Below are 26,330 nucleotides of genomic sequence, written 5' to 3' on the forward strand. Positions count from 1 at the left end.
TATTAGATTATCCATGTTGGCAAATATCAACTGTTGATATTTTGTTGAAGATGTGACGGAGCAGTAGGATTTCTGAGAAAATAAGGGCACAATATTAATCTAACTCACCCAGTGGGAAACTGACAATGTCCAACAGCAACACCAGTTTCACACCTGCTGAATTTTAGCCCCGGTTTACTTCTTGCCAGGTGTAAAACGAATGGCTGGCACAAACTAGTTGTGTTCCTTTTGACACGTTTAATTTTAAATAGCATACCTGATCCTCAAAATAATTTCATAGAAATGACTAGGTAACATTTAAAAGTGTTGTTCCAGTTCACAACTAATTAATGAGATCAAAGTGCGTGGCTTACCGGGACTAAACAAGAGAAGAAACTTAAAGCAGACAATATCCCTTCTATCGACCTGTAAGGATTGCAGTTTAGCTGCCAGCTCCTGTGCTCTCAATACCAAGTTAATGAGAGTTGCTCCGGCTTGGTTGGCTATTGTAGATAACTCGACCTGAATGGAAAAAGAAAAATTGGTGTGATTTACTGTACTCATTAGTGCATGGAGATGCACTGCTGAAGAGCTGAACATTTTCAAACATTAGACCAAGAAACGCTCTCCTTGGGGGATGACTTATCAAGACTGAAATGACACAATTCCTACAGCAAAGCCTGAAATCCTGCATTGATAAAGCACTCTGCTGTTTCCCCAGAGAAAGGGTAATATTTCTCTCCAGGGATTAAACGTTCTCACAATTTGGATATTTTTGGATACAGAACTATATGTTTGCTGCTCAAACCCTTGCAAAGACTGAGGGATCCAGTACCCAATTTGTGCACCCTTGGGTAACCGCTTTCTCTTGGAGTCTAAGTATGCAAGCCTTGATTTACTGTGTGAATTGACTACTGTGTGAATTCTTACACCAATGCTTCTCGATAATTCATACACATACCTGTGTGCATTCAGATATTTTTGCACCTTCTCAAACCCCAAAAAAATCCAGTTCACAACTATCAGAGAAGGCTGGAGTCTGACTCCAAACTGGATGTTCAAGCACATTTGTATTTCAGAGGCAGAGCAAGGCAATGATTTATAATGTTTGGTTCCAAGATTCTATACTCTGGATGCAATTGTCCCACCACGTTGCGTCCAACGCCGAGCCTATTACATTGGGTGAATAGCAGGAGAGGCTAGAAACGGGAGGTGCTGAGCCCAGCATGGTGCACCCGACCTGCTAGACCCAGTGCTATCGGGATTACGCCCTCGCTGGGAATGATCCAGATCAGCAGATTTAAATGAGTCATTAAACTAATTTATAGAAGTATTTTTATTAACACATTTTTCATTTATAATAAACTCAACATCAGCATCAAACAGCCGAAAAAGCAGCTTGTACATAGTACAGTGTCATAATAACAATATATATTGGGGAAAAACAGCCCAACAAGAATAACCTACCCCTAACCTTAAGACTACCCATCCCCTGACTTCTAACAGATGATGGTGACTAAATATGAGATAAAACCCCTTCCATAGTGTACTTGATCTTTTCCAAATACAGAAATTCCATGAGGTCACCCAACCAGGCTGAAGTATTCAATGGAGCAGAAGATCTCCATCCCAGCAGAAGCCACCTCTGGCCAATCAGCGAGGCTAAAGGCAAGAATATCAGCCTTCGCCCCAGTCTGCAGCCCCAGCGGGTCCGACACCCCAACAATGGCCACCAATGGACAAGGCTCCAGATCAATGTTAAGGATCGCTGAAATGGTGCTAAAGAAGGAGACCCAAAAGCTTACCATCCTTGGGCACGATCAGAACTTCGGTGTGATTGGACGGCCCACAAGAACACCGCTCACACCTGTCTTCCATTTCATCGAAGAACCCACACTTGCCTTAGTTAGGTGAGCCCTATGTACCACCTTAAGCTGAATCAGGTTGGGCTGTGTGCTGGAGGAGGTGGAATTCACCCTACAAAGGACGTCATTCCACACATCCTCCTCCAGAATGGATCCCAGCTCCACCTCCCACTTCTCCCTCACCCACTCCAGCAGAGCAGCTTCCATTGACATGATTTGTCCATGAATATCGGAAATACCCCCCCCCCCCACCCACCCGCACAGACCATGCCAACAATAGGATTCTTCCCAGCAGGGAAGATTACAGCACTATGGGAAATGTAGGACAAGCCTTATGGATCAAATCACATAATTGTTAATATGTGCAAGTGTTGTATGTTGTAATTTCGCGGCGAACTACTCCCAACTGGCAAACCATCCCTCCAAGAACAGATCCCGAAAGCTTTCCACGCCATTTCCTTCCCGCAATTTAAACGGCGCATCCGTGGCCGACGGCATAAACAAGTGGTTACTGCATATGGGGGGCAGCAATGACATGGCAGTCAGCTTGTAATGCTGCCTAAACTGCCTCCATATCCTTAACATAGAGATCAGCACCGGGTTTGAGGAGTACCTTGCTGGGGAGGAGGAGAGCGAAGTCGTAACCAAAGCCCACAAACTCAAACCCATAGACGAACGTGCCTCCATTCCTAACCCCCCAGTATTGACCCTGACTCCACCAGCCACCCCAGCACCATCGAAACATTGGCCGTCCATTAATAATTGAAACATTTGGGGAATGCCAGGCCCCCCCCCGACTTCCGATCCCTCTGAAAGTACATCTTACCCGCCCAAACAAAAGCGGTCACCCACTTGTTTACCTTGGCATGAAGAAAACGAGGGAGCATTGGAACAGAAATAATAACCTTGGGAGAGTATTAATCTTAATCGTCTGTACCCTGCCAGCCAGGGACAACGGAAGGCTATCCCACCTCTAGAAATCAGACCTCACCCTACTCACCAGGTTTAGATTAAGCATGGACCAGTCAATAGCCACTCGGATATCCAGATACCGGAGGCTACCTCTGGCAAGGCAAAATGTACTCCAGATTGGCTCTCCTCCCCGAGGGGTTAACTGGAAAATATTCACTCTTCTCCAGGTTCACGTCATAGCCCGCCCCCCGCCCCCCCCCCCCCAACACCTTATCCCGCTCCATCCACCCAAAGACCTCAGCACTATAGCTAAAGGTTCTATCGCTAGCGCAAACAGGAGCAATGACAATGGGCACCCTGCCTTAAACCCCTACCCAGTGGAACAAAATCACGAACTCAACGCATTGGTGCATACACTGGTGGTAGAGGCTTTATACAACAGCTGTACCCAGGAGATAAACCTCTGCCCAAGTCCAAATCTCCCAAGCACCTCAAAAAGATACTCCCACTCCACCGTGCTGAACTTTCTCAGCATCCATTGATATGATCATGATGGTTCAGGGGCTGGGAGAGGACAACATTCAGAATCCATTAGCAGCTGATAGCTGCCTGTCTGGTTCTCTGGGAAACAGTATTCCAATTGCAGAGCCAACATCTTAGCCAATTTCCTGGCATCCAAGCTCAAAAGAGAGATAAGCCTGTATGAGCCACATTCCGTGGGGTCCTTATCCTTTATCAAAATGATGATGCTGGAGGCCTGTGGCAATGTATCAGGCAACAAACCCCGGGCTAGAGAGTCGTTGAACAAATCTACTCTCAATGGCACCAACAGGTCTGCAAAGCTCTTACGAAATTCGACGGGAAACCCATCAGGGCCAGAGGCCTGACCTGTTTGCATCAGGCCAATGACCCTCAGCGGTTAACAAGGACTCCAACTCCTCCATACTCTCTCTTTCCACAACAGGGAAGGGCACCCCATCCAAAAACTCCATATCCGACCCACTCCCCAGGGGCTCTGACCTATGATTATCCCTAGAGAAAGCTTCAATCGCTGGATTAACCTCCCTCGGATCGGAAACCAAGCTACTGCCCAAGACCCTGAGCTGCACAATCTCCCAGGAAGCTGCCTGCCACCTCAACTGGTGAGCCAAGAGGTGGCCTGCCTTCTCCCTGTGCTCATAAACTACCCCCCCCCCCTCACATGAACACTGCAGCCGGACCGCCACCTTCCCCGTGGACATCAAGTCCAACTGCATTTGCAGCTGCTTCCTAGTTGCCAGCAACTCAGAGTAGGATCCTGCAAATAGTAGCGATCCGTTTCTAGGATCGCCCCCGCCGCTCGCTGCTATTCCGCGAAGAATGCTTTAAAAGAAATCACCTCCCTTCTTACCACCGGATTAAGGCCCTCCCATAGAGCGGAAGAAGAGACTGAATCGTTCCTGTTAAACCCAAAAAATTCCTCAGTAGTCGCAGACTGGCGCTCACAGAGCCTCCAATCAGCTGGTAGCACCACATCTAACCTCCATGGCGAGCGGTGAACGGAATCCGTCTCCAGCACCAGGTCCACAAAATGCGAGACGTGGGGCGTGATTCTCCGACCCCCCCCCCACCGGGTCGGAGAATCGCCGGGGGCCGGTGTGAATCCCGCCCCCGCCGTGTTGCAAATTCTCCGCCACCGGTGATTCGGCGGGACCGTTTTTGGCGCCGGTCGGCGGACATCGCGCCAATTACGGAGAATCCCGCCCCTGATCAGAGATTTCTATAGCCGAATATTCTGCCCTTTTAACCCAGGGAAGCAGGGACTGGCCCAATGTATAAAAGTAAATCCTGGAGGACATCTCACAGACAGGGAAAAAATGAAAACTCCTTTCCGCTTAGGTGTCGAAATCTCCAAGGGTCATCTCCCCCACCACCCCCCTCCTCCAACCCCCGCAACTGCTCCATAAAGGCCCCAAGCGCCTGCAACACCCTGAGAGAGCCAGAGATTTAGGCCTAGACTAACACTAGGTTGAATTTTGCCACCTTAATTTTTTTTAAATGGGAAGCGCCTTAATATCCGAGTCCATAACCCAGAGGTGCTACACCAGAAGACAGCGGGGCATAAGTAGGCCATACGATCCATCGGGTCCGCTCTTGCAATTCAATGAGACCATGACTGATCTGTGACATGCTTTCCAGGAGGCATCAAATCAAGAATGTGCCTCCAAAGTCACTGTGCAATTCAGGCAACATGGGGTTAAAGAAGTGGATCACCGTGCACAGTTTAAACGAAGGTTGGCAGCCTTCAAAGTGTGTGCAGTGGGAGCACTGTTCCTGAGTGAAATGGATGCGACATGAGGCTGAGGGAGCAGGGAGACATTTCTTCACCTCAGACTAACTGCAAAAGCATTCTCAATGAGTCAGTACTGCAATGACAAGCCTCTGCTTACATATCACCTGCAGTATACCTATTTAAAGTTCAGCATGCATGCCACTTTTAATTCAACCTCCGCAGAGCACTCGCTTCCTGTGAGTTAGTGAGTTACAGACACTGTGTTGGTCCCACCATGCACTACTGGTAAAATGGCTCTTAATTACTTCCTAAACAACGTCAATTATTTTCCAGGTTGCTGGCATCGCGTTCAGCTTTATTCGGGAAAAGTGGCCAAAGGCAAAAACACATTGGCCCAACACATTATTTCAAATTTTCCTGCCTTAATAATAATCACTTATTGTCACAAGTAGGCTTCAATGAAGTTACTGTGAAAAGCCCCTAGTCGCCACATTGCAGTGCCTGTTCGGGGAGGCTGGTACGGGAATTGAACCCGCGCTGCGGCCTTGTTCTGCATGGCAAGCCAGCTATTTAGCCCAGTGTGCTAAGCCTTCCTCCCCTTCCTGCCTCCAAGGGCCCAGTAAAATTATCCCTACCTCCCCTCCCAACTGCCCCCCCTCCCCCAACTTCAATGGAGATACAAATCAGGAGAGATGTAAAGTGTGCCACTGATTTGCTGTTACCATGTTATATTAGCGCACATAGTCAAAATGATCCCTATTTATATTTTTCTATTCATTGATTTAACCAAAGAAAAATTGAGTATATAAAACATAGTTACATTGTGTGTATCCTCAAGCAAAAAGGGTGGGGGACGGGGGACGGGGGGGGGGGACGGGGGGCACACCATTTGGAGATAGCTTATTAGCCTCCATTTTATTCTGCTGAGAATGTTTAAAAACTTTAAAGCTTGTCAGTCACAATAATCTTTGCAAATCAAAGCAGTTACACCATTTTCACAAACTGGATAATTCAAAATATGTTGGCTTCACATGTTATTTCAGCTTTTAAGCCAAAGCGCTAATTATTTCCAAGTAAAATTAACAGCAGTTTTAATTTGTCTGCTTTGTCTCAAGCCAGCTGCTGTGGATATGAGCACCAAATCCAACTTTAATGTGGGAAACCGTGGGTCTAAAATCACTGCAGCACACTGAGGTTTGTGGAAAAGCACCACAAATGTTTCTGACTGTGATTTGTGGACATATTCATTGTATCTGTACATCGCTGTAGTACAGAAACAATTTTCAAAGATAAGTCAAACACATGGCGGTTCCAAGGGATTATTTGACCACTTCGCTTCGGAGAAACAAAATGAGTTTTATTTTCACAAACTAACGGGTCTGAAATGCAATAATTTATATTCACATTAAAAGCAGCAACAAAAACTTTAATAAATTACATACGAACAAGTACTTCATGTAAAGTTTTTTAGAATTTTTCCCAATTAAAGGGCGATTTAGCGTGGCCAATCCACTTAACCTGAACAGCTTTGTATTGTGGGGGTGAGACCCACGCAGACAAGGGGAGAATGTGCAAACTCCACATGGGCAGTGACCCGGGGCCGGGATCGAACCTGGGTCCTTGGCGCCGTGAGGCAGCAGTATGCTACCGTGCCACCCCTGCATCATGTAAAGTTCATCTATAAAGTAATGATGAGCGATTTATAAAACGTATACAACGATTTGTTACGATTTTGAAGAGTCAAAAACTTCATAACGTGGCAAACCTAAACCTTGGGGGTCATTTGATCCTGGTCTCACCTGATGTCTGCAGTGAGAGAATCACTGGATCTCAATCTAGAAGAAAAATCCAAACTGATGTTTTAGGCTGGGGATATTGAAACAACAAGTATAGCACCTGCTCTCAGCTCCTTTCCTAACCATTTTCACCCCCAGGAGCTCAAGGATCAAATCAGAACTACCTTTGCATGGCTGAGTATTAGACCATCCTGGTCCACACCTACACATTAATTTCATCAAAACATTAACACATCTAATGGTTATTATGCATGGCTGATGTCATTTAACTATTTATTTAATAAAATCACACCTGTTTGAGCGGTTGGGCTTAACAAGAATCCAGAGTTTTAATTCAGAATCAATCCATTCTTCACTGGTTGCACAATGCTCTGGAACATCCTTGGGGTAATTTCTTGGTTGCACATCTGTCCAGTCAGCCAAGGCTACCCGAGGAGGAATGGGAGTGGAGATTTCACTGACATAGCACTCCTGGTGACGCATAGACCAACCTACCCATAAACAGACGCGACGGAAAATCTTTGGGTAGATACGGGAGAAGGTCAGAACACATTTTGGTTTTGTAATTAAAGCCACCCACTGGTTTAGTATTTCCAAATTACAACAGGCGCAGCACTTCAGAAATACTTCACAAGCTGAAAAATGCTCTGGAATATCCTGGGTCATGAAAGATATTTCCCTCCCTGAAGCACCAATTATTTTTTGCATGCAATCCTTTACTATTAGTGAAAGTTGCCGTGGAAAGTCCGGGACTCGTGCCCCCCGCCCCATGGCGTGTTTTCGGCAGCCGAGATGGCTCTCCATTAGTCACTGGTGTGATGTTCATGTCCTGTCGATTTCTACACCGGCTTGTGTGGCTCGCCCATCCTGCTGCCAGGGAACCTGCCCGGGGGAATACCTTCGGCAGGACCGGAAGATCATAGAATCATAGAATCTACAGTGCAGAAGGAGGTCATTCGGCACATCGAGTCTGCACCGGCCCCCGGAAAGAGCACCCTACCCAAGCCCACACGTCCACCCCATCCCCGTAGCACCACCCAACCATTTTCGACACTAAGGGTAATTTAGCATGGCCAATCCACCTAACCTGCATATCTTTGGACTGTGGGAGGAAACCGGAGCACCCGGAGGAAACCCACGCACACACGGGGAGATCGTGCAAACTCCGCACAGACAGTGACCCAAGCCGAGAATCGAACCTGGGACTCTGGAGCTGTGAAGCAACTGTGCTAACCACTGTGCTACTGTGGCCCCCCCCCCACGGCAGGAAGAGCCAGAAAACCCCGTCTGTAATATTTTTGTTGAAAAATGAGTCAGAGCTCATTTTGCCATAGAACCAAAGGAAAGCTCATTACCTCCTGACTTGTGACTAGAAGAAGACTGTTTTCCTTCCCATGGTTCACTTGTCTGCAGATGTGGTCCAGCACCAACAGCTCACTCCAACAGTTCTGCAGGAGTTTCATTTGATCATCCACCTAAAATTCAAAATGCTGCATTGTCAGGTTATAAATTCAGACGCTACAGAAATAGTCTTATTATGTGTAATCTCCACACAGCAATGTTAAATGCAAATTTAAGAGTTTCCATTCAGGTATTCATGGTAGTTCCGCGAATTTCATGCATTTTCTGAGAATTGTGCTAATGCCTTTTAGTGAAGGCTTGAGCGCAAATATGTAGCGAGTGTTCAATGTAAACCAGGCAGACTGCAACATCAATTGGCATGTAACTCTGATGGCACCACAATCGCCAGTTTGGAGCTCAATGCTCCAGGTGACAACCTTGCCTAACTACGCACAACTGAACATGTAACCAGCAGCGGGAAAGACACCCCTCAACAGTGGAAAAGACATTCCCCATCCCTCTCGCGCCCTCAACAATGCTATTTAGCAGGACCATCAACTGTTGACTGGTTAGTTGCAAATTGATTATTTTTCTGGCCGTTGGTAGAATTCTACAATTGGTGCTTTTCATAGTTGTTTAAAGTTGCAAAAATCTGCAGAGATGGTGTAGCAAGTGCTGAACATACTGACTTCCTACTATCTTGGCTTTCCCTTCCCCGCTTTTATAATCTCACACCACATACCTCCGTGAAAATTCTGATGAAAGTTAGTATGGTTGAACAGTAGTAATCAGAAACAATCTACCAGCAAAGTCCTTCATGTTGAGGAGCTTTAACTTTCCTTATTTTTTCATGGGACATGGACATGCCCTGACTGTGGAGGTTGAAGCCAGGCTTTCTCAGCATGCAACAGCTGGAAGTTGTCCTCTCAAGTCATCAACGGTTATCATTTTCAAGTCACTCTTAGATATCCAGTCTCCCTAAATCTCTATTCCTCACGAGAACACACTGCCCATTTCTTCTTAGATGCCAGCCCCATGCTCCTGTCCCTGGTAAACTTGCCAGAGTGTCCATGCTTCCCTCCTCTCTACTATTGTGGTGCAACCATTTACACCACCTCTAGACTCATCTTTTGTTTATTTACGCGTCCCATTGCTACTTTATTTTGCCTTGCACCAAAATGATGTTTAGCATTTATTCATGCCTGTCTTCCACCACTATAGAATCTCTACAGTGCAGAAGGAGGCCCTTTGCCCATCGAGCCTGCATAACCCTCCGAAAGAGCAGCCTACCTAGGCCCACTCCCTGCCCTATCCCCGTAACCCCATCTAATCTTTGGATAATTAGGATCAATTTAGCATGGCCAGCCCACCTAACCTGCATAGATGGGATGGTGGTTATCACTGCTGCCTCACAGAGCCAGGGACCTGGGTTCACTTCCGACCTTGTGTCACTGTCTGTGTGGAGTTTGTACTTTCCCCCCCGTGTCTGCGTGGGCTTCCTCCGAGTGCTCCAGTTTCCTCCCACAAACCGAAGATGTGCAGGTTAGGTGGATTGGCCATGCTAACTTTTACACAACAACTCAAACTTCAGCCGTGGTGGATGCTGTGGCGGTGACCTTTCGGTCCCACCAATGAAAACCCACCCACCGCAGGTTCCCCAGCGGCGGAGGGCGAGAACAATGGGAAAATTCATTGACAGTGGAGGGACTGGATGATCCCACTGCGGCCACAAAACATGCCGCAGCGGGGGCAGAAAATTCAGCCGCCTATGTAGGTTATTGCTTTGATTTGTAAAAATGGGACAATAAATTAAGTTTACTATTGCAAAATTACTGAACACTAGAAGAATGCTGCTCCTTATTTAACATGGAAACATTGGTTGAAATGCCAGAAATTGTGGCGTTACTTTCACACTATATTTTTACAGTATTAAAGTTGATGAAAATTAAGGAAAGCACCTGGAGACAGTCACTTCAAACTAATACTCAGCAGAATGAGGACACAGAAACCCATTGGATGCTGGGAATAACTGTGGACTTTGCCGTAACGACTATAATTCCATGGGGAGTGCAATGTAAGATAAGTATAAAAGGGCAAAGTTCCTCTCTGTAGTTTAAAGTATAAGTTAACTTCAAAAAGAAAATAGTGTTCAGTCAATTGTGTTTTAGTCATTTGTTACAGTAATAAATTTTATATGTGGAATCTTGACATAATTCTTTTCAGTTATTAAATGGAAATTCACATTGCTTCTTCAAGGTTTTCGGTCTCCTTGTAGATCACAGCAGAATTGGGGACTCGCTCAGGATTCCGAATCCACAGTGGGCTCTGCCAGAGTTTAAACACACGAGCAGTGACCTTTGCTGTATTTGTTGGAATAACTAAAAATGGCCATGTCTATTGCTGAAGCTTCACTCAAAAGAGTGGTTTTATCTTACACTGCTTTCTAACAGATAATAAAAGTTAATTTAAAGCAATGGCAGAAAAGTTGGAAATAAAGGTAAACGTAGGGGCTAGAAAAGCAGAAACAGTTGAGATATTGGCTCAGCATCGGAACCTTGAGGAAGAAAAAAATAACCTGGATAAAGCACAATTCGAGTTGGCTAAGATGTACTTACAAGTGAAAAAACTTGAACTTGAAAAGAGAAAGAAAGGGAATTGTGAAAATTTTAATTACTGTTCCAAAGAGCACAAGGAAAGGAAGTCCTTGAGTTTCAAGGAGTTAGAGAAAGGGCAGGCCTTGAATTGCTAAAGAGAAGCCAGGAAATAGGAGCTGGACAGGGAAATGCTTTGATTACATGAAGAGGAAGTATCAGGTAGATTTGACGATAAATCAGATTTAACTCCTGGGGCGGAATTCTACCCCAACTGGATTTCACTCTACCGCCAAAGTCAATGGACATTTGAACGGCCCTGCGCCCGCGGCAACGGGGTCTTAAAATTCCATCCCCGGTTTTGACTTGTTGAGGAATATTCACCTGGGCCAAAGGTCAGTGGGGAAGGACTGGAAATGTCTCCGTTGCGTCGGCAGCAAGGGGATTTCCCGACGGCGTGAGGCTGCCCACAAAGAGAAATCCCATTGGCCGGCTGACGAGACGGAGAATCCCAGGGGCCGGGATGGAGAATCCTGCCCACTGTGCTTAAGGCATATGAGATAGTTCCAGAAGCTTATAGACAAAAACGTAAAGACTTGAGGAAGGGACAGAATCAGACCTTTGTGGAATTTGCGAGAGAAACAGGTATAATCTTAGATTGGATACATGTAGTATTTCAAACTGAAAATGAGAAAAGTTAAGTATAATTTTAGAACTGCAAAGGACTGTTCATAGAATCCCGACATACATAGAACATAGAAAATACAGCACAGAACAGGCCCTTCGGCCCACGATGTTGTGCCGAACCTTTGTCCTAGATTAGTCCGACAGTGGAGAAGGAGGCCATTCGGTCCATCGGGTCTGCACCAACCCTCTGGAAGAACTCGCTACCTAGGCCCAATCTCCCACCCTATTCCCATAACCCCACCTGTGTGCTAACCATTGTGTCACCGTGTCGTTAATGGTCACAATATTGGAAATAGATGATTTTTGACTTGTTCTTTTATGTATTGCATGATTTCCGCCCCCCCCCAACATTGTTGTGAAGTAATGTTTTTATTTGCTAAGATTTGTTATTTCAGTAGCTCGGACGTGTTTTATTTCTACTTCTTTATCGCTTCTTTTTTTAGACCAGTTGTTTTTTCTATGTCCCTCTCTTCCCAGAGGCTTTAATCCGGTAGGACTGCATATCCACGGGCAGCAGAAGTCCATTCTCAAACTGGTAACCTATTTTCATATGTGAATCTGAAATGTATCATTTAGCGACTTGACTGTCTGCATTTATTTTCAATGAGGTAAGTTAAATTGTTATGAGGAGGTCGCGTGGCACAGTGGGTACCGTCCCCGCCTCTGAGTCAGGAGCTCCGGGCTGAGTCCCACCCCAGGACTTGATGGGCAAAGGAGGCTCATTTATAACGCGGTCAAGCAGTGTCAACCTGCCCAAAAACCTTCCACGAAGAATCCAGCACGAGTTTTAAGGATACAAAGAAATAACATTTATTTACAATAACATATATATATATAACAGCAGCAGCAACTTCGCTTGCTGCTCACTCCTTTCTGCTGGTTCCAAACTGGCCAGCTTTATTTATACAGGGAGTCTGCTAATGATTTCTCCGCCCCCCTCATTGGGGAAGCTCATACTCCCACAGGATTGTGGGATTGTCATTAGTCCCCAGCCAATGGTAAGTAGGCAGGTTATAACATCCCTCCCCCCCAAAGTCCAAGGAATCCACTGAAGACCCTGGTGAAGGAGGGCGTCGGACTCGTTTTGCCACAGGCCGGACACCATTTGCACGAGGCGCTGGATCGGGCGGCATGTAACGAGACGGAGACCGGCGCTTCCGTGATGAACGGCGTAACGGTTGTACATCCACGGCCCGTGGGCCCGAGGATTCCTCCTCTGATGCGTCCTGTGTCTCCATCTCGGAGTCAGAGTCTGCTGCCTCCATCATCTCGACGTCTCTATCTCCACGCGGTTCTGTAGCGACCTGCGCAGGCTTTGAGTGAGGCACCAGAGGAAGATTGTGAGGAATACTTTCCATTGTGTCTGGTCTCTGTGGTTGTAGAAATTAGCTCCGGGGGCGGGGAATCTTTGGAAGGGATAGTCTTCTGGACCGAACGTGGTCTACATGTTTGCGCTGGAGACGACCCTGGGCTTGCACGTGGTAAGAGATAGGGCCCGTTTGGCGAAAGTTTATGCCAGGGACCCACTGGGCACCACCAGCAAAAGTCCAAACGAACACTGGGTCACTGGGCGCAAACTGCCGAATCGGCCGACACCGAGAAAAACCATGTCCCTGCCGTTCTTGTGTGCAGCGTACTTCTGCGCCAATGTCCGGGAAAACCATGCTAAGGCGGGCGTGAAGTCTCCGGCCCATTAGGAGTTCTGCGGGAGCTACCCCAGTCACCGTATGGGGGGTGGTCCTATGTGAAAACAAAAAGCGAGCCAGTCTCGTGTCCATTGACCCGGAAGACTGCTTCTTTATGCCTCGTTTGAATGTCTGCACTGCGCGCTCCGCCAACTCATTTGAAGCCGGGCAGCGCTGATATGGCGTACGCCGTTCACCTTCATGGACCACGCAAACTCCTCACTTGTGAATGGAATGCCGTTACCCGTGACCAGCACCTAGGGGAGGCCATGCGTGCTGAAAGACAAACGCATCTTCTCAATTGTTGCACAGGACGTTGTGCCTGGCATCTTATGCACCTCTAGTCATTTAGACTGGGCGTCGATTAATAAAAGGAACATGGATCCTCGAAAAGGGCTGGCGAAATCCGCATGCAAGCACGCCCGAGGCCGCCTGGCCATTCCCAGTGATGTAGGGGCGCAGCCGGCGGAAGCTTCTGATGCTCCTGGCAAATGGAGCAGTTTTGGGCCACCTTCTCAATGTCGGTGTCGAGGCCTGGCCACCAGACATAACTCCGGGCCAACATTTTCATTTTGGTCACACCTGGATGCCCATTGTGCAAGTCTCTTAGTATCAGCTCCTGGCCTTTTTCCGGGACAATCACATGCATCCCCCACCGTCTTCCACGCTAAATTCTGACAGCTTGGAGGAAAATGCCCGCAACTCGCCTGGGAGCTGTCTATTCTGCCCACCATACAGGACTATGTGCCGAACCTTTGACAGGACTGGCTCCGTTTGGGTCCACTCACGGATCTGTGATGCCATGACAGGCAAGGTGTCCATAAAATTTAGGATTGCAACCACCTCACTGGTCATGGGGGTCGACATGGAGCCGGTCAATAAAGGCAACCGGCTCAGTGCGTCGGCATTCGCTATCTGCGTTCCTGGTTTGTGCTCCTGAGAATACTTGTATGCAGCAAGTAACAAAGCCCAGCGCTGGATCCGTGCGGAAGCAATGGGTGGTATTGGCTTATCCTCTCTGAAAAGTCCCAGCAGGGGCTTATGATCAGTCACGATAGTGAAGTGGCGGCCATACACGTACTGGTGGAAACATTTCACCGCAAAGACCACTGCCAGGCCCTCCTTCCCGATCTGCGCGTACTTTCTCTCCACTGCAATGTGCGGGAGGCGAAAGCTATCGGCCGCGTTCTCCATCTTGTGGGACAGGACGGCCCCAATAGCATATGGGGATGCATCACATGTGACGAGCAAAGGCTTTCCAGGATCATAGTGGGTTAGTAACCCAGACAATGACAATTGTTATTTTACCGGCCGGAAAGCGGTTTCTTGCGGCTGACCACAAATCCAGGTGTGACTTTTCTTTAGCAGAAGGTGCAACAGGGCCAGCGTAGTTGCCAGATTGGGGAGGAACTTCCCGTAATAGTTTACGAGGCCGAGAAAAGAACAAAGATGCGAAGTGTCAGTTGGGGCGGGGGCCTGTTGAATCGCACGCATCTTCTCTGCGACGGGGTGCAAACCTTCGCGGTCCACCCGATAACCCAGGTAGACTATATCCTTCGCCTGAAAGGCGCACTTTGTGCGATGTAAACGGACTCCAGCCTCCGAAAAGCGTCTAAGGACAGCCTCCAGGTTTTCCAAATGTTCCTGCTCCGACGTCCCTGTGATCAAGACGTCATCTAAGTAGACAGCGACACACGGTAAACCTCTCAAAATGCCCTCCATAACGCATTGAAAAATAGCGCAGGCAGAGGATACGCCAAAGGGCAAACGTGTATATTCATACAAGCGCCAGTGTGTATTAATCGTTACATATGGTCGGGAGGCAGGGTCCAGCTCCAACTGTAGGTAGGCGTGACTCATATCTAATTTTGTGAACGAGAGTCCGCCTGCAAGCTTCGCAAAGAGATCCACTATGCGAGGCATTGGATATAAGTCGAGTTGGGAAGCCGTATTCACTCTAAGTTTATAGTCACCGCACAAGCGAACTGTGGCATCTGGCTTCATTACAGGTACAATTGGTGCTGCCCAGTCAGCGAAACGGACGATCCTGATAATACCCAAAGTCTCCAAACGAGTGAGCTCCCCTTCTACCTTCTCGAGCAAGGCATAAAGCACCGGGCGCGCCCGGAAATAGCGCTGCGTGGCTCCTGGTTCGACTTGGATATGGGCTACGGCCCCTTTTATTTTCCCCAAACCGGGCTGCAATACATCTGGGTAACATCCTAGCACCTCAGTCAACCCTCCAGAAATTGTTTGGAGGATGTGCTGCCATTGCAACCGCAAATGGCGCAACCAGTCCCGACCCAACAGGCTGGGCCCATGGCCGCGCACCACGATAAGTGGGAAACGTCCCTCCTGGCGTCCATAAACAACAGGGGTCATCGTAGTTCCTGCAATGTCCAATGGTTCCCCCGTGTAGGTGGCCAGCCTGGCCTGTGTGTCGGTTAATGCAAGGGTCTGTATACCCTGCTTGATGTAGTCGAATGTCCTCTGGGCGATCAGGGAGACCGCTGCGCCAGTGTCCAACTCCATCTCAAGCGAGTGACCATTGACCCGTACTGTCACCTTCATGGGGGCCACACGGGGAGCTGCCACACAATGCAGCTGCAGGCAGTCATCCTCCGTCTCTACGTCCTCAGGAGTAGTCGCTGCAGGTTCATCCACATGGAAGGTACAGCCCCTGGGCTGGCCCCAGTTTCGGTCGGAACGACGACGCCTCTGGCGCCCCCAGGACCGGCGTCCACGACGGGGTCGGCACCTACAAGTCTGACATAGACATGGCTCCTCATCCATTGGTTCTGGAGAAGGCTCCCTTCGGGGAGGGATGTCCGACGGCCACTGGCGTCGATCCGGACGTCGCCTCGCCCAAGATACCGCAGGAGTGCGGGGGGACGTTTTCGGACGGATGGGGTTGCACCCCAAAGCATGCACTTCCATTCCCTGTAGCTCCTGCACTCCTCGTTCTGCGCTCTCTCGGGACAATACTATTTGAATGGTCTGTTGAAAAGTCAATGTTGGCTCAGCTAACAACTTTCTCTGGGTGGCCGCATTGTTAATACCGCAAACCAAACGGTCGTGTAACATTTCTGACAAGGTCTCACCATAGTCACAGTACCCCTCAATCCTGCGTAGCCTGGACAGAAAGTCGGCAAGGGATTCTCCTTGGGTCCTCTCAGCGGTATTAAACCGGTAACGTTGGACTATCGTGGACGGGGTGGGGTTAAAATGTTGCCCCACTAAATTCACAAGTTCATCAAACGTTTTGGTGTCCGGCGCAGCTGGGTACGTAAGGCTCCTAATCACCCCAAACGTATGCGGGTCGCAGGCGGTGAGCAATATGACCACCTGGCGCTCGTTTTCGGTGATATTGTTTGCCCGGAAATAGTAACGCATCCGTTGTGCGTACTGGTTCCAGCTTTCCAGCGCAGCATCAAAAACATCCAAACGTCCGTACAGAGGCATGGTGTAATAGAAAACAACTTCCAACCTGTATCCAACAAAAATCCAGGGAGGTGGCTTCAGCAGTGTAGACAGCTATTCACTTTAACCCTTGTCACCAGTTTTGTGAGGGCCACGAAGAATCCAGCACGAGTTTTAAGGATACAAAGAAATAACATTTATTTACAATAACATATATATACTACAACAACAGCAGCAGCAGCAACTTCCCTTGCTGCTCACTCCTTTCTGCTAGTTCCAAACTGGCCAGCTTTATTTATGCAGGGAGTCTGCTAATGATTTCTCTGCCCCCTCATTGGGGAAGCTCATACTCCCACAGGATTGTGGGATTGTCATTAGTCCCCAGTCAATGGTAAGCAGGCAGGGTATAACAGGAAGAAAATGATTGTACACTAAATTTTTTAAATAGAGAAAGAGACTCCAACCACGCTTGATGCAGAGTGGCGCCCCTTAAGCCCTTGGCGACAGACTAGCGACTGTTCTGTGATTCAAGTCTGCCTTAGTGCACCACCAGATGCAGGAAGAGAATTAGAATGGAAGCTAAGTGGTTAATCATTTTGTTTCTTTTTTCATGTCATAATGGAGCAGCAAGCAGCAAAAATGGAGGAAAGGAAAATTTGCACAAATTAATTTTCGGTGTTACCTTGTATCCCCATGTAGTTTAAGTTTCATCTTGATTTGATCTGTAGGCCCCATGAGATGGTTTTCTATAAACCCCAAAATCCCAGTTGGTAGCATCTCCACCTGCAGTTTGCTGGTCTGTCCAGCTTTTGCAGATGGTGGAAGCCTAATCTTGTCTTCCAGTGGTGTTTAATGCGCTTATAGTACGGTACGATTAATAAATGAGGAAAGAAATCTGAGCAGCAAATGAATCCTTGTTTAGAAACATAGGAGGTTGAATTGGTCCACACCAGTTGTACAAAATAGCCTGATAGTGAACAAGGAACCCGTTATTACCCCCACCGTTATTTTCTTTTCCATTACAGTCAATGGAAATCAGGTACAGCGTACATCTTTGGTAATGTTATATTGGAGAGGACATGCTCATTGAATTTGAGTTAATGCATTGGGCTGAATCTGAACCCCAAATACAGGTTGGGGAGAGGGGTGGGGGCGGTCAGGTGAAATGTTAAATTTCCTGACAGAAATTCCACCCCTCCCTGTTGGCGCACAACTTGCAGCATTTTCCTGCCAAGATACAACCCCATTGACCACAAGAGCTACCAGTTGGATCTGATTTTGAGTTAGGTGGCCACTGGTATAGGTTGAGGAACTGCAGTAACAGGAGCCATTGTATAAGCAGGAAACAGTTTAGGAGTTCAGGTTTATGTTCCAGAATTTCCAAACCGATGAATCTGAATTGTGTTGACTTTAATTACTTCATTAAAATTGGACTTCTACCCCAGTTCAGAAAATTTACCTTTCAGTGCCTGTCCCTTTAAGAAAATTGCAGTGCGTGTGTGTACACTAAGATTTGTTTATTCTCAACATACACAACACCCACTTAATAGCAGTATTATGTTTCTTGGTTTCTGTTCCAGTACCTGAACTAGCTCTTAGGTAAGTGATTCTAGTACTCTAATTTACCACCACAAACATATCTCACCCACAAATCTCAGGCCTGTCAGATGGTATCACCAGACTTGCAGGTGCATTAGCAATTGAGGAAGATCTTCTGCAAGAGTAGCAACAAGCCTCCACACTTCTGGCAGCGGAAGCAAGATAGTAACTGAAAACTGCTCATAACACATAATAATCAACTAAATGGACTGTTAATTGTCTGCACTTATGCAACAACACTCACCAAATTAAAGTTAAGTTTTGCATCAATTTGATCCTGCATTAATTCAGAATGTATTTCCATAAACCATTAATTATTAGGATCAGTCAAAAAGAAAAATCTAATTTATCAACATATTTGATGTTCGATGCCATAATTTACAATTACACTCTAAAAATTTCAAAGCATTTTTCGCGGCTTATTAGTGAAAAGTGACATCAGTGAAGGTTTATTGATGTCCCTGGATACCTGCTGCCTAACTGTAGTAGTGTCTATAAAATTCTGTTAACAGTCAGGTTTGTGCTTTACTCTGCGCTTCCTTGTTCTTATGCATAAAACTTCAATATGTAATTCGAAACAATATGTGAACCTTGTAAACACAAGTTAAAAAAGTGTCCACTCCAAGCAGTCATTGCAGCTTTAAAAGAGCATGCATATAGTCATAGAATGTCTTCATGCCTGTATATTAAAACAGTCAAATAACCATTCTTGTCCTACATGCATTTGTACTTTCCAGTGGTGTGGCTCTCTTTTAATCACCAGCAGGTTTATTTTGTGCCTCTATCGCTTGTGTTAATAACTGTACTGTTCTCAGCAGCACAGCTATCATTGCAATGACTGAATGATACATTGTGTTAGCGATAGCCATGCAAACAGTATTTATTTTTCATTTGGCAGCTGAGAAAAATTCCCTTTCACAGGTTTTCCAACTTCTTCATCAACCTCCCACCACTTACTGATAATAACTGGAAAGGATGCTGTGGGACTGTGTTTGCTGCGTGTAAGAATTGAGTGTGCTGAGGTTTAGGGGAGCCGCCATATTGATAAGAAAACAGTATTCAATTAAAGAGGGCGAAGAAAGCAGCTTTCATTCCTTTGACATGTATGCTTTTGCACAGACACACGGGTTTGCCAAGTTTCTCCCCATACCACCTGCATGTAACACAATGTGTGTCTCTGAAGTTCATAGCAAGACAAAGAACAAAATAGTTCTTCTGTTCATGTCCCTTAACTCTTTACATTCTTCTTGTAGACTTATAGTAGCCATTTAATTGTACCATAGATACTCCCCCTCTAATCCCAATACAACTTTATATTTTTAAAGTTTATTCACACAGTAATACAATAACAAAATGCTCAGTGATTCTGTGCATAGCTCTTTGGGTGTAATTTAAGCACCGCGTTGCGCCTGGCGTGGATCTGGGCGCACTGGTTAAGTAGGAGGAAAGGCTAAAATTGAGATTCGCGCTGAGAGCAAATCAGTTTGCCATCGATCGGCCCGCTCCCGGTGTCAATTTCAGGATCACGCCCAAATATGGTGACCATATCATTAACCCTAATTTGCATCAATTTCCATCTCATTAGCAAGATTGAAGTCGAATGTAATGGCCTCCCGGGATTAACCGGCTCCCCAGAGAAATCACGCAGGCGTCGTTTAGTACTCCTTTTTAAAAATGTGAAGCTGGTGCAATAGCTGATATGGGGAACTGAGGAGGTGAGTAGCCACTTCCATTTTCAGCGTTCAGGTGGGGGTGGGGGACCCCTCAGGGGTGTTGGGCTAGGTTGGGAGGGCTGAAGCGTTCCGAATCAGGGGTTGCCCCTGGGCCTGTGAGGGTCTTTTCACCCATGAGGCCTACAAGCCATTTTTAAACATTACGGATACCCAACTACAGCTCTGGCCTGTCTGTTTTACCAAACACTTCCAGGATTCGTCTTGGTTATATGCTGGCGGTCACTTTAACTCCCTTTGATTGTGAGCAGCCTCTCGCTTCACAGTTGAAGACTATTGATAATAAGGAATTGGCCTTGTTAGTTGTGAGAGCACTTCGCAGCTGCAGGTTGTGTTTGCTGCTGCTGGTGGCTGCAGGTGCCCGGAGGCTGTTGCTGTTGTTTCCTTCCTTTTCTGTGGCTGGAAGGAGGGACAATTTCTTTCCACAACCTGGAACACCGGGCTCATAGGGATGTACAAGTCCAGAAGGCAATCCGGTTTGAAGCACAAAGACTCTGTGGGACCTGGTGCGCAACATTGATCCAAATGGGCCACTTGATGACGCCTTTGAAGAAATGCTTTTGCAGATTGCTGATGCTTTTATTGCTGGTGAGGTGAGTGCTGCATGTAACACGCTGGAAGTCAAAGATGTTCAAATGCACCTTGAACGGCAGTCGAATATATGGATTTGGTTCCGGTGAGATTGGGCTGTGTGGTAGGGCCTGCTCAGCTGCGGCTCCTGGACGGAGAATGGCACTGATACGTGGAACAAGTCACGCTGATGGACAGATCATTTCTATGACAAAGTTCTGGACATGATAACACATTCTCAGGCTTATCCTCTGTTCCTGTTGAGGAACTTTTAAAAGGTGATACAGTGGGCTGGATTCTCCGACCCCACGCCGGGTCGGAGAATCCCCAGGGGGCAGCGTGAATCCCCACCCCGCCGCTCCGACGCCGGCTGCCGTATTCTCCAGCGCCGGTTTTCGGGCGGGGATCACACCCACCTGGGAATTCTCCGGGCCCCGATGGGCCGAGCGGCAGTCGGTTTCTGGCCAGTCCCGCCGGTGTGGATTGGACATGGTCCCACACGGCAGGACCTGGCTGGTAGGCTGGCTGGTGCGGTACTCGGGGGGCACGGGAGGATCTGGCCCCAGGGGGGGACCCCCACGGTGGCCTGGCCCACGATCGGGGCCCACCGATCTGCGAGCGGGCCTGTGCCGTGGGGCACTCCTTCCTTCCGCGCCGGCCCCTGTAGGGCTCCGCCATGGCTGACTCGGCGAAGACAACCCCCTGCGCATGCGCTAGAATATGCCGGCTGGTCTGCGCATGCGCGGAAGCACGCCGGCGGTTCTGCACATGCGCTAACCCGTGCTGGCCCTTCAGCGCCGGTTGGCGCAGTGCCAACCCCTCCAGTGCCGGCCTAGCCCCAGAAGTGCGGAGGATTCCGCAACTTCCAGTTGGCCCCACGCTGGAGTGGTTCACATCGCTTTTTACGCCGGCGTCGGGCCTTTGCGAGGATTCGGGAAAATCCCGCTGCGTGTGTTCATTTTTTTTAGGAAAATGTGCTGATATAGCTTTGTATTGGTGCCAATATGGAACGGTGACATTTCCTTGCTGTTTAATGGTTAGTGTGATATGTGGAATGTTACGTAGTTGATTATCAAATCGTTGTTACTGTTGACTGTTTATTCTCACGTGGCTTCACATGGGTACGTGTTTCAGACGCTGATTATTGCATTGCATTTCAATCAAACTTTGAAACTTGATCAATTTGCCTGTCCTCTAGAAGCGTCAGCACCATAGAGGCAGCAGCCAACAATTAAATACTCAAGGGCTGGGCTTCACCACCGGGGATATCCTCGCGACCAAAGGGTGAGTGTGGGATCAGGGCAGGGCACCTGAGCACGGTCTCCCTCATGTTCCCGGCAAGGCCCTGAGGCTTAGGGGCGAGTGTGCAGAACAAGATTTTCCAGCACAACTGGCTCACTGAATGGCACTCAGAGAGAAGACGGGGGGAAAAAAGGGTGGGCGAGGCTTGGGGGATTTGTGAGTCCCAGGGTGGAAGCCCTAACTGTCTCTCTCTCTCCTTTCCCAAATCCTTACAGATACCAAAATGGATGGTAATGTCGGTCCTGCAAAGGATGTCATTGTGGGGCTGGTGGCAGCCCAGGCAGCCAGACACCAGATAAGGCAGCAATACTACCTCTTGAATGTATTAATTCAATAATGTTCTTCCCTCTCTCCCGGCATCATGCTCCAGGAAAGTGGATGGGCTGGAAATCCTGGAGAGCTTATCCCAGTATTTCTTACCAAAACATCCCCTGAATGAATGTCTTCAATTTTGTGTAACCCTCTTGCACATCAAATGGAGGTCACTGCCTGCTATTGCGATCCCAGACCAGTGGCTAGGACACTGGACCGAAACCCCAATGTTTTAGTTTATTTGAAAGACTGTGCAGAAAGAATGATTCACTCCAGGGATGACTGCATGAAGAAATAGGGCTTGGTTATTTTTAGAATAAAAACTTTATTATAACTTCAATATTGGACCTTTTAAACTTTGAACCCAAAAAGAACAGCTTTCAATTTACATCTTAAACATTACTACTCAATTTCCCATTGAATAACGAGAAAGCAAACATACAGCTCTCAATCTATCTTACTGTGGGAGAATTCTGGACTCAGCGTCAGGCAGATCAGAATGCAACTCCTCTCTCCAATGTTTCTCCATCAACTATCTCTCAAATGCTTTCAAAAAATCTCTCTGCCTTCCTTGGCTCCACCCAGCAATGACCTAATCTTCTCAAGCCGTAAAACACCATGGGCGGGATTCTCCCCTACCCGGCGGTGTGGGGGGATTCCTCCGCACATTTAGGGGTCAAGCCTGCACCTTTAGGGGCTAGGCCCGCCCCGGAGTGGTTGGTGCCCCGCCGGCTGGCGTGGAAGGCGTTTGGGGCCACGCCAGCCGGGGCCGAAGGGACTCCGCCGGCCATCGGGAGTCAGCGCATGCGCGGGGATGACGTCAGCAGCCGTGGGGGGGTCACTATGCATCGGCCATCGCGGAGACCTACACAGCCGACGCGTAGTAAAAGAGTGCCCCCACGGCACAGGCCCGCCCGCGGATCGGTGGGCCCCGATCGCAGGCCAGGCCACCGTGAGGGCACCCCCTGGGGCCAGATCACCCCACGCCCCCCCCAGGACCCCGGAGCCCGCTCGCGCCGGCAGGTCCCGCCGGTAAGGGACCTGGTTCAATTCACGCTGGCGGGACTGGCAGAGCAGCAGTGGGACTTCAGCCCATCGCGTGCCGGAGAATCGCCGAAGGGGGGCCGCCGACCGGCATGGCGCGATCCCCGCCCCCGCCAAATCTCCGGTGCCGGAGAATTCGGCGGCCGGCAGTGGCGGGATTCACGCCACCCCCCGGCGATTCTCCGACCCGGCGGGGGGGGTCAGAGAATCCCGCCCCATATCTCTGCAGGCTGCAAAGGGCATCAAATTCCCAGGGACATAGATACATAGATAGGAGCAGGAGGAGGCCTTTTGGCCCTTTGAGCCTGCTCCGCCATTCATCACGATCATGGCTGATCATCCAACTCAATAGCCTAATCCTGCTTTCTCCCATAGTCTTTGATCCCATTCTCCCCAAGTGCTATATCCAGCCGCCTCTTGAATATATTCAAAGTTTTAGCATCAACTACTTCCTGTGGTAATGAATTCCACAGGCTCACCACTCTTTGTGTGAAGAAATGTCTCCTTATCTCTGTCCGAAATGGTTTACCCTGAATCCTCAGACTGTGACCCCTGGTTCTGGACACACCCATCATTGGTAACATCTTCCCTGCATCTACCCTGTCTAATCCTGTTAGAATTTTATAAGTCTCTATGAAATTCCTCCTCATTCTACTGAACTCCAGCGAGAACAATCCCAACCTAGTCAATCTCCCCTCATGCCAGTCCCGCCATCCCTGGAATCAGTCTGGTAAACCTTCGCTGCACTCCCTCAAGAGCAAGAACATCTTTCCTCAGAGAAGGAGACCAAAACTGCACACAATACTCCAAGTGTGGCCTCACCAAGGCCCTGTACAACTGCAGCGACACATCCCTGCTTCTCTACTCGAAACCTCTTGCAATGAAGGCCAACATACCATTAGCTTCTTTACCGCCTGCTGCACTTGCATGCTTATCTTCAGCGAATGGTGCATAAGGACACCCAGGTCCCACTGCACACCCCTTCTCCCAATTTACAACCATTCAGGTAGTAATGTGCCTTCCTGTTTTTGCTTCCAAAATGAATAACCTCACACTTAGCCAAATTATACTGCATCTGCCATTGGTTTGTCCACTCGCCCAACCTGTCCAGATCTTGCTGTAGGATCCCTGCATCCTCGTCACAATTCACCCTCCCACCTAATTTGGTATCATCTGCAAACTTTGAGATGTTACATTTTGTTCCCTCATCCAAATCATTAATATATATTGTGAATAGCTGGGGTCCCAGAACCGATCCCTGTGGCACCCCACTAGTTACTGCCTGCCAATTTGAAAAGGACCCATTAATGCCTACTCTTTGTTTCCTCTCTGCCAACCAGTTTTCTATCCACCTCAATACATTTCCCCCAATCCCATGCGCTTTAATTTTGCACAATAATCTCTGATGCTGGACATTGTTAAACGCCTTCTGAAAGTCCAAATATACCACATTGACTGGCTCCCCCTTGTCGACTGTACTGGTTACCTCTTCAAAGAATTCCAACAGATTTGTCAAGCATGATTTTCCCTTCTTAAATCCATGCTGAATCTGACTGATCCTGCCACTGCTTTCAAAATGTATCGCTATAAAGTCCTTGATAATGGATTCAAGCATTTTCCCCACTACCGATGTTAGGCTTACTGGCCTATAATTCCCTGCTGTCTCTCTACCTCCCTTTTTGAATATCGGAGTGAGCTACCCTCCAATATGCAGGGACAGTCCCAGAGTCTATAGAATCCCGGAAGATGACCACCAATGCATCCACTATTTCCAGAGCCACCTCCTTAAGCACTCTGGGATGCAGATTCTCTGGCCCTGGGGATTTATCCGCCTTCAATCCCATCAGTTTTCCCAGCACCATTTCTCTACTAATGTTGATCTTCCTCAGTTCTTCCCTCTCACTAAACCTTTCATTCTCCAACATTTCTGGGATCTGATTTGTGTCCTCATTTGTGAAGACAGAACCAAAGTATGTATTCAATTGCTCAGCCATTTCTTTTTTTTTTAAACAAACAATTTTATTGAGGTATTTTTTTGGCATTGTAAACAGTTACAGCTAACAGAAATGTGCAAACATCAATATAAAACCATCAATATAAAACCACTACTTCAATCAAACCATACTGCACATGCCCGCTCCTCTCCCCTAGACACTACCCGCCTATTTATCCCTCCTACTCTACCCTAATCTCCCCCCTCCCCCGCTCTTCCTCTCCCCCCCCCCCCTGTTGACGTTCACTCTCCCGCGAAGAAGTCGATGAATGGTTGCCACCTTCGGGCGAACCCCAATACAGATCCCCTCAAGGCGAACTTAATTTTTTCCATACTCAGAAAACTTGACATGTCCGAAAGCTATAGTTTGGTCTTCGGGGGTTCTAAGTCCCTCCATGCCAGCAGTATTGGCCGCCGGGCTATTAGGGAAGAAAAGGCCAGAACATCGGCCTCTTTCTCCCCCTGGACTCCCGGGTCATCTGAAACCCCCAAAATTGCCACCGCTGGATTCAGCACCACCCTTGTATTCAGCACCCAGGACATGACCCTCACAAATCCCTCCCAGTACCCCCTAAGCTTAGGGCATGCCCAAAACATGTGAACATGGTTCGCTGGTCCTCCCGCGCATCTAGCGCACTTGTCCTCTACCCCAAAGAATTTGCTAATCCGAGCTACCATCATGTGGGCCCAGTGAACGACCTTAAATTGAATCAGGCCGAGCCTGGCACATGTTGCGGTTGAATTTACCCTACTCAGGGCTTCCGCCCACAGCCCGTCCTCCATCTCCCCGCCGAGCTCCTCCTCCCATTTGAGTTTCAGTTCCTCCGTCTGGGACTCTTCCCACTTCATGAGCACCTTGTAGATATCCGAGACTCTACCCTCTCCTCCTTCTCCTCTAGAGACTATTCTGTCCTGGATCCCTTTTGGCGGGAGGCGTGGGAAGGATGGGACCTGTCTGCGTACAAAGTCCCGCACCTGTAAGTACCTAAATTCATTTCCCCTTACCAGCCCAAATTTCTCCTCCAAGCCCTTCAAACTCGCAAAGCTCCCCTCCAGGAACATAACGCCCACCCTCCCCACCCCCGCCCGCCGCCATGTTCGTAACCCTCCATCCATGTTCCCGGAGGCAAATCGATGGTTATCACATATTGGAGCCCAAACAGATGCACCCCCCCCCCCCCCCCCCCACATGCCTCCTCCACTGGCCCCATATCCGCAGGGCTGCCCCCACT

At 48.2% G+C, this 26,330-nt stretch overlaps 1 protein-coding gene across 1 annotated transcript in view; it reads right to left on the minus strand.

The window, feature by feature from the left end:
• The window catches only part of LOC140399162 (nuclear receptor subfamily 5 group A member 2-like), a 147,721-nt gene that overhangs the window by 45,913 nt on the left and 75,478 nt on the right, over positions 1 to 26,330 (minus strand). The window contains exons 5-6 of the mRNA XM_072488432.1: positions 8,180 to 8,299; positions 354 to 501 (exon numbers count right to left, since the gene is read on the minus strand). Coding sequence (XP_072344533.1) covers positions 354 to 501; positions 8,180 to 8,299 — 268 coding nt within the window. The remainder of the gene's footprint in view (positions 1 to 353; positions 502 to 8,179; positions 8,300 to 26,330) is intronic.

This window comes from Scyliorhinus torazame, chromosome 22 (assembly GCF_047496885.1).
Source record: "Scyliorhinus torazame isolate Kashiwa2021f chromosome 22, sScyTor2.1, whole genome shotgun sequence".
NCBI classification, from domain to species: domain Eukaryota; kingdom Metazoa; phylum Chordata; class Chondrichthyes; order Carcharhiniformes; family Scyliorhinidae; genus Scyliorhinus; species Scyliorhinus torazame.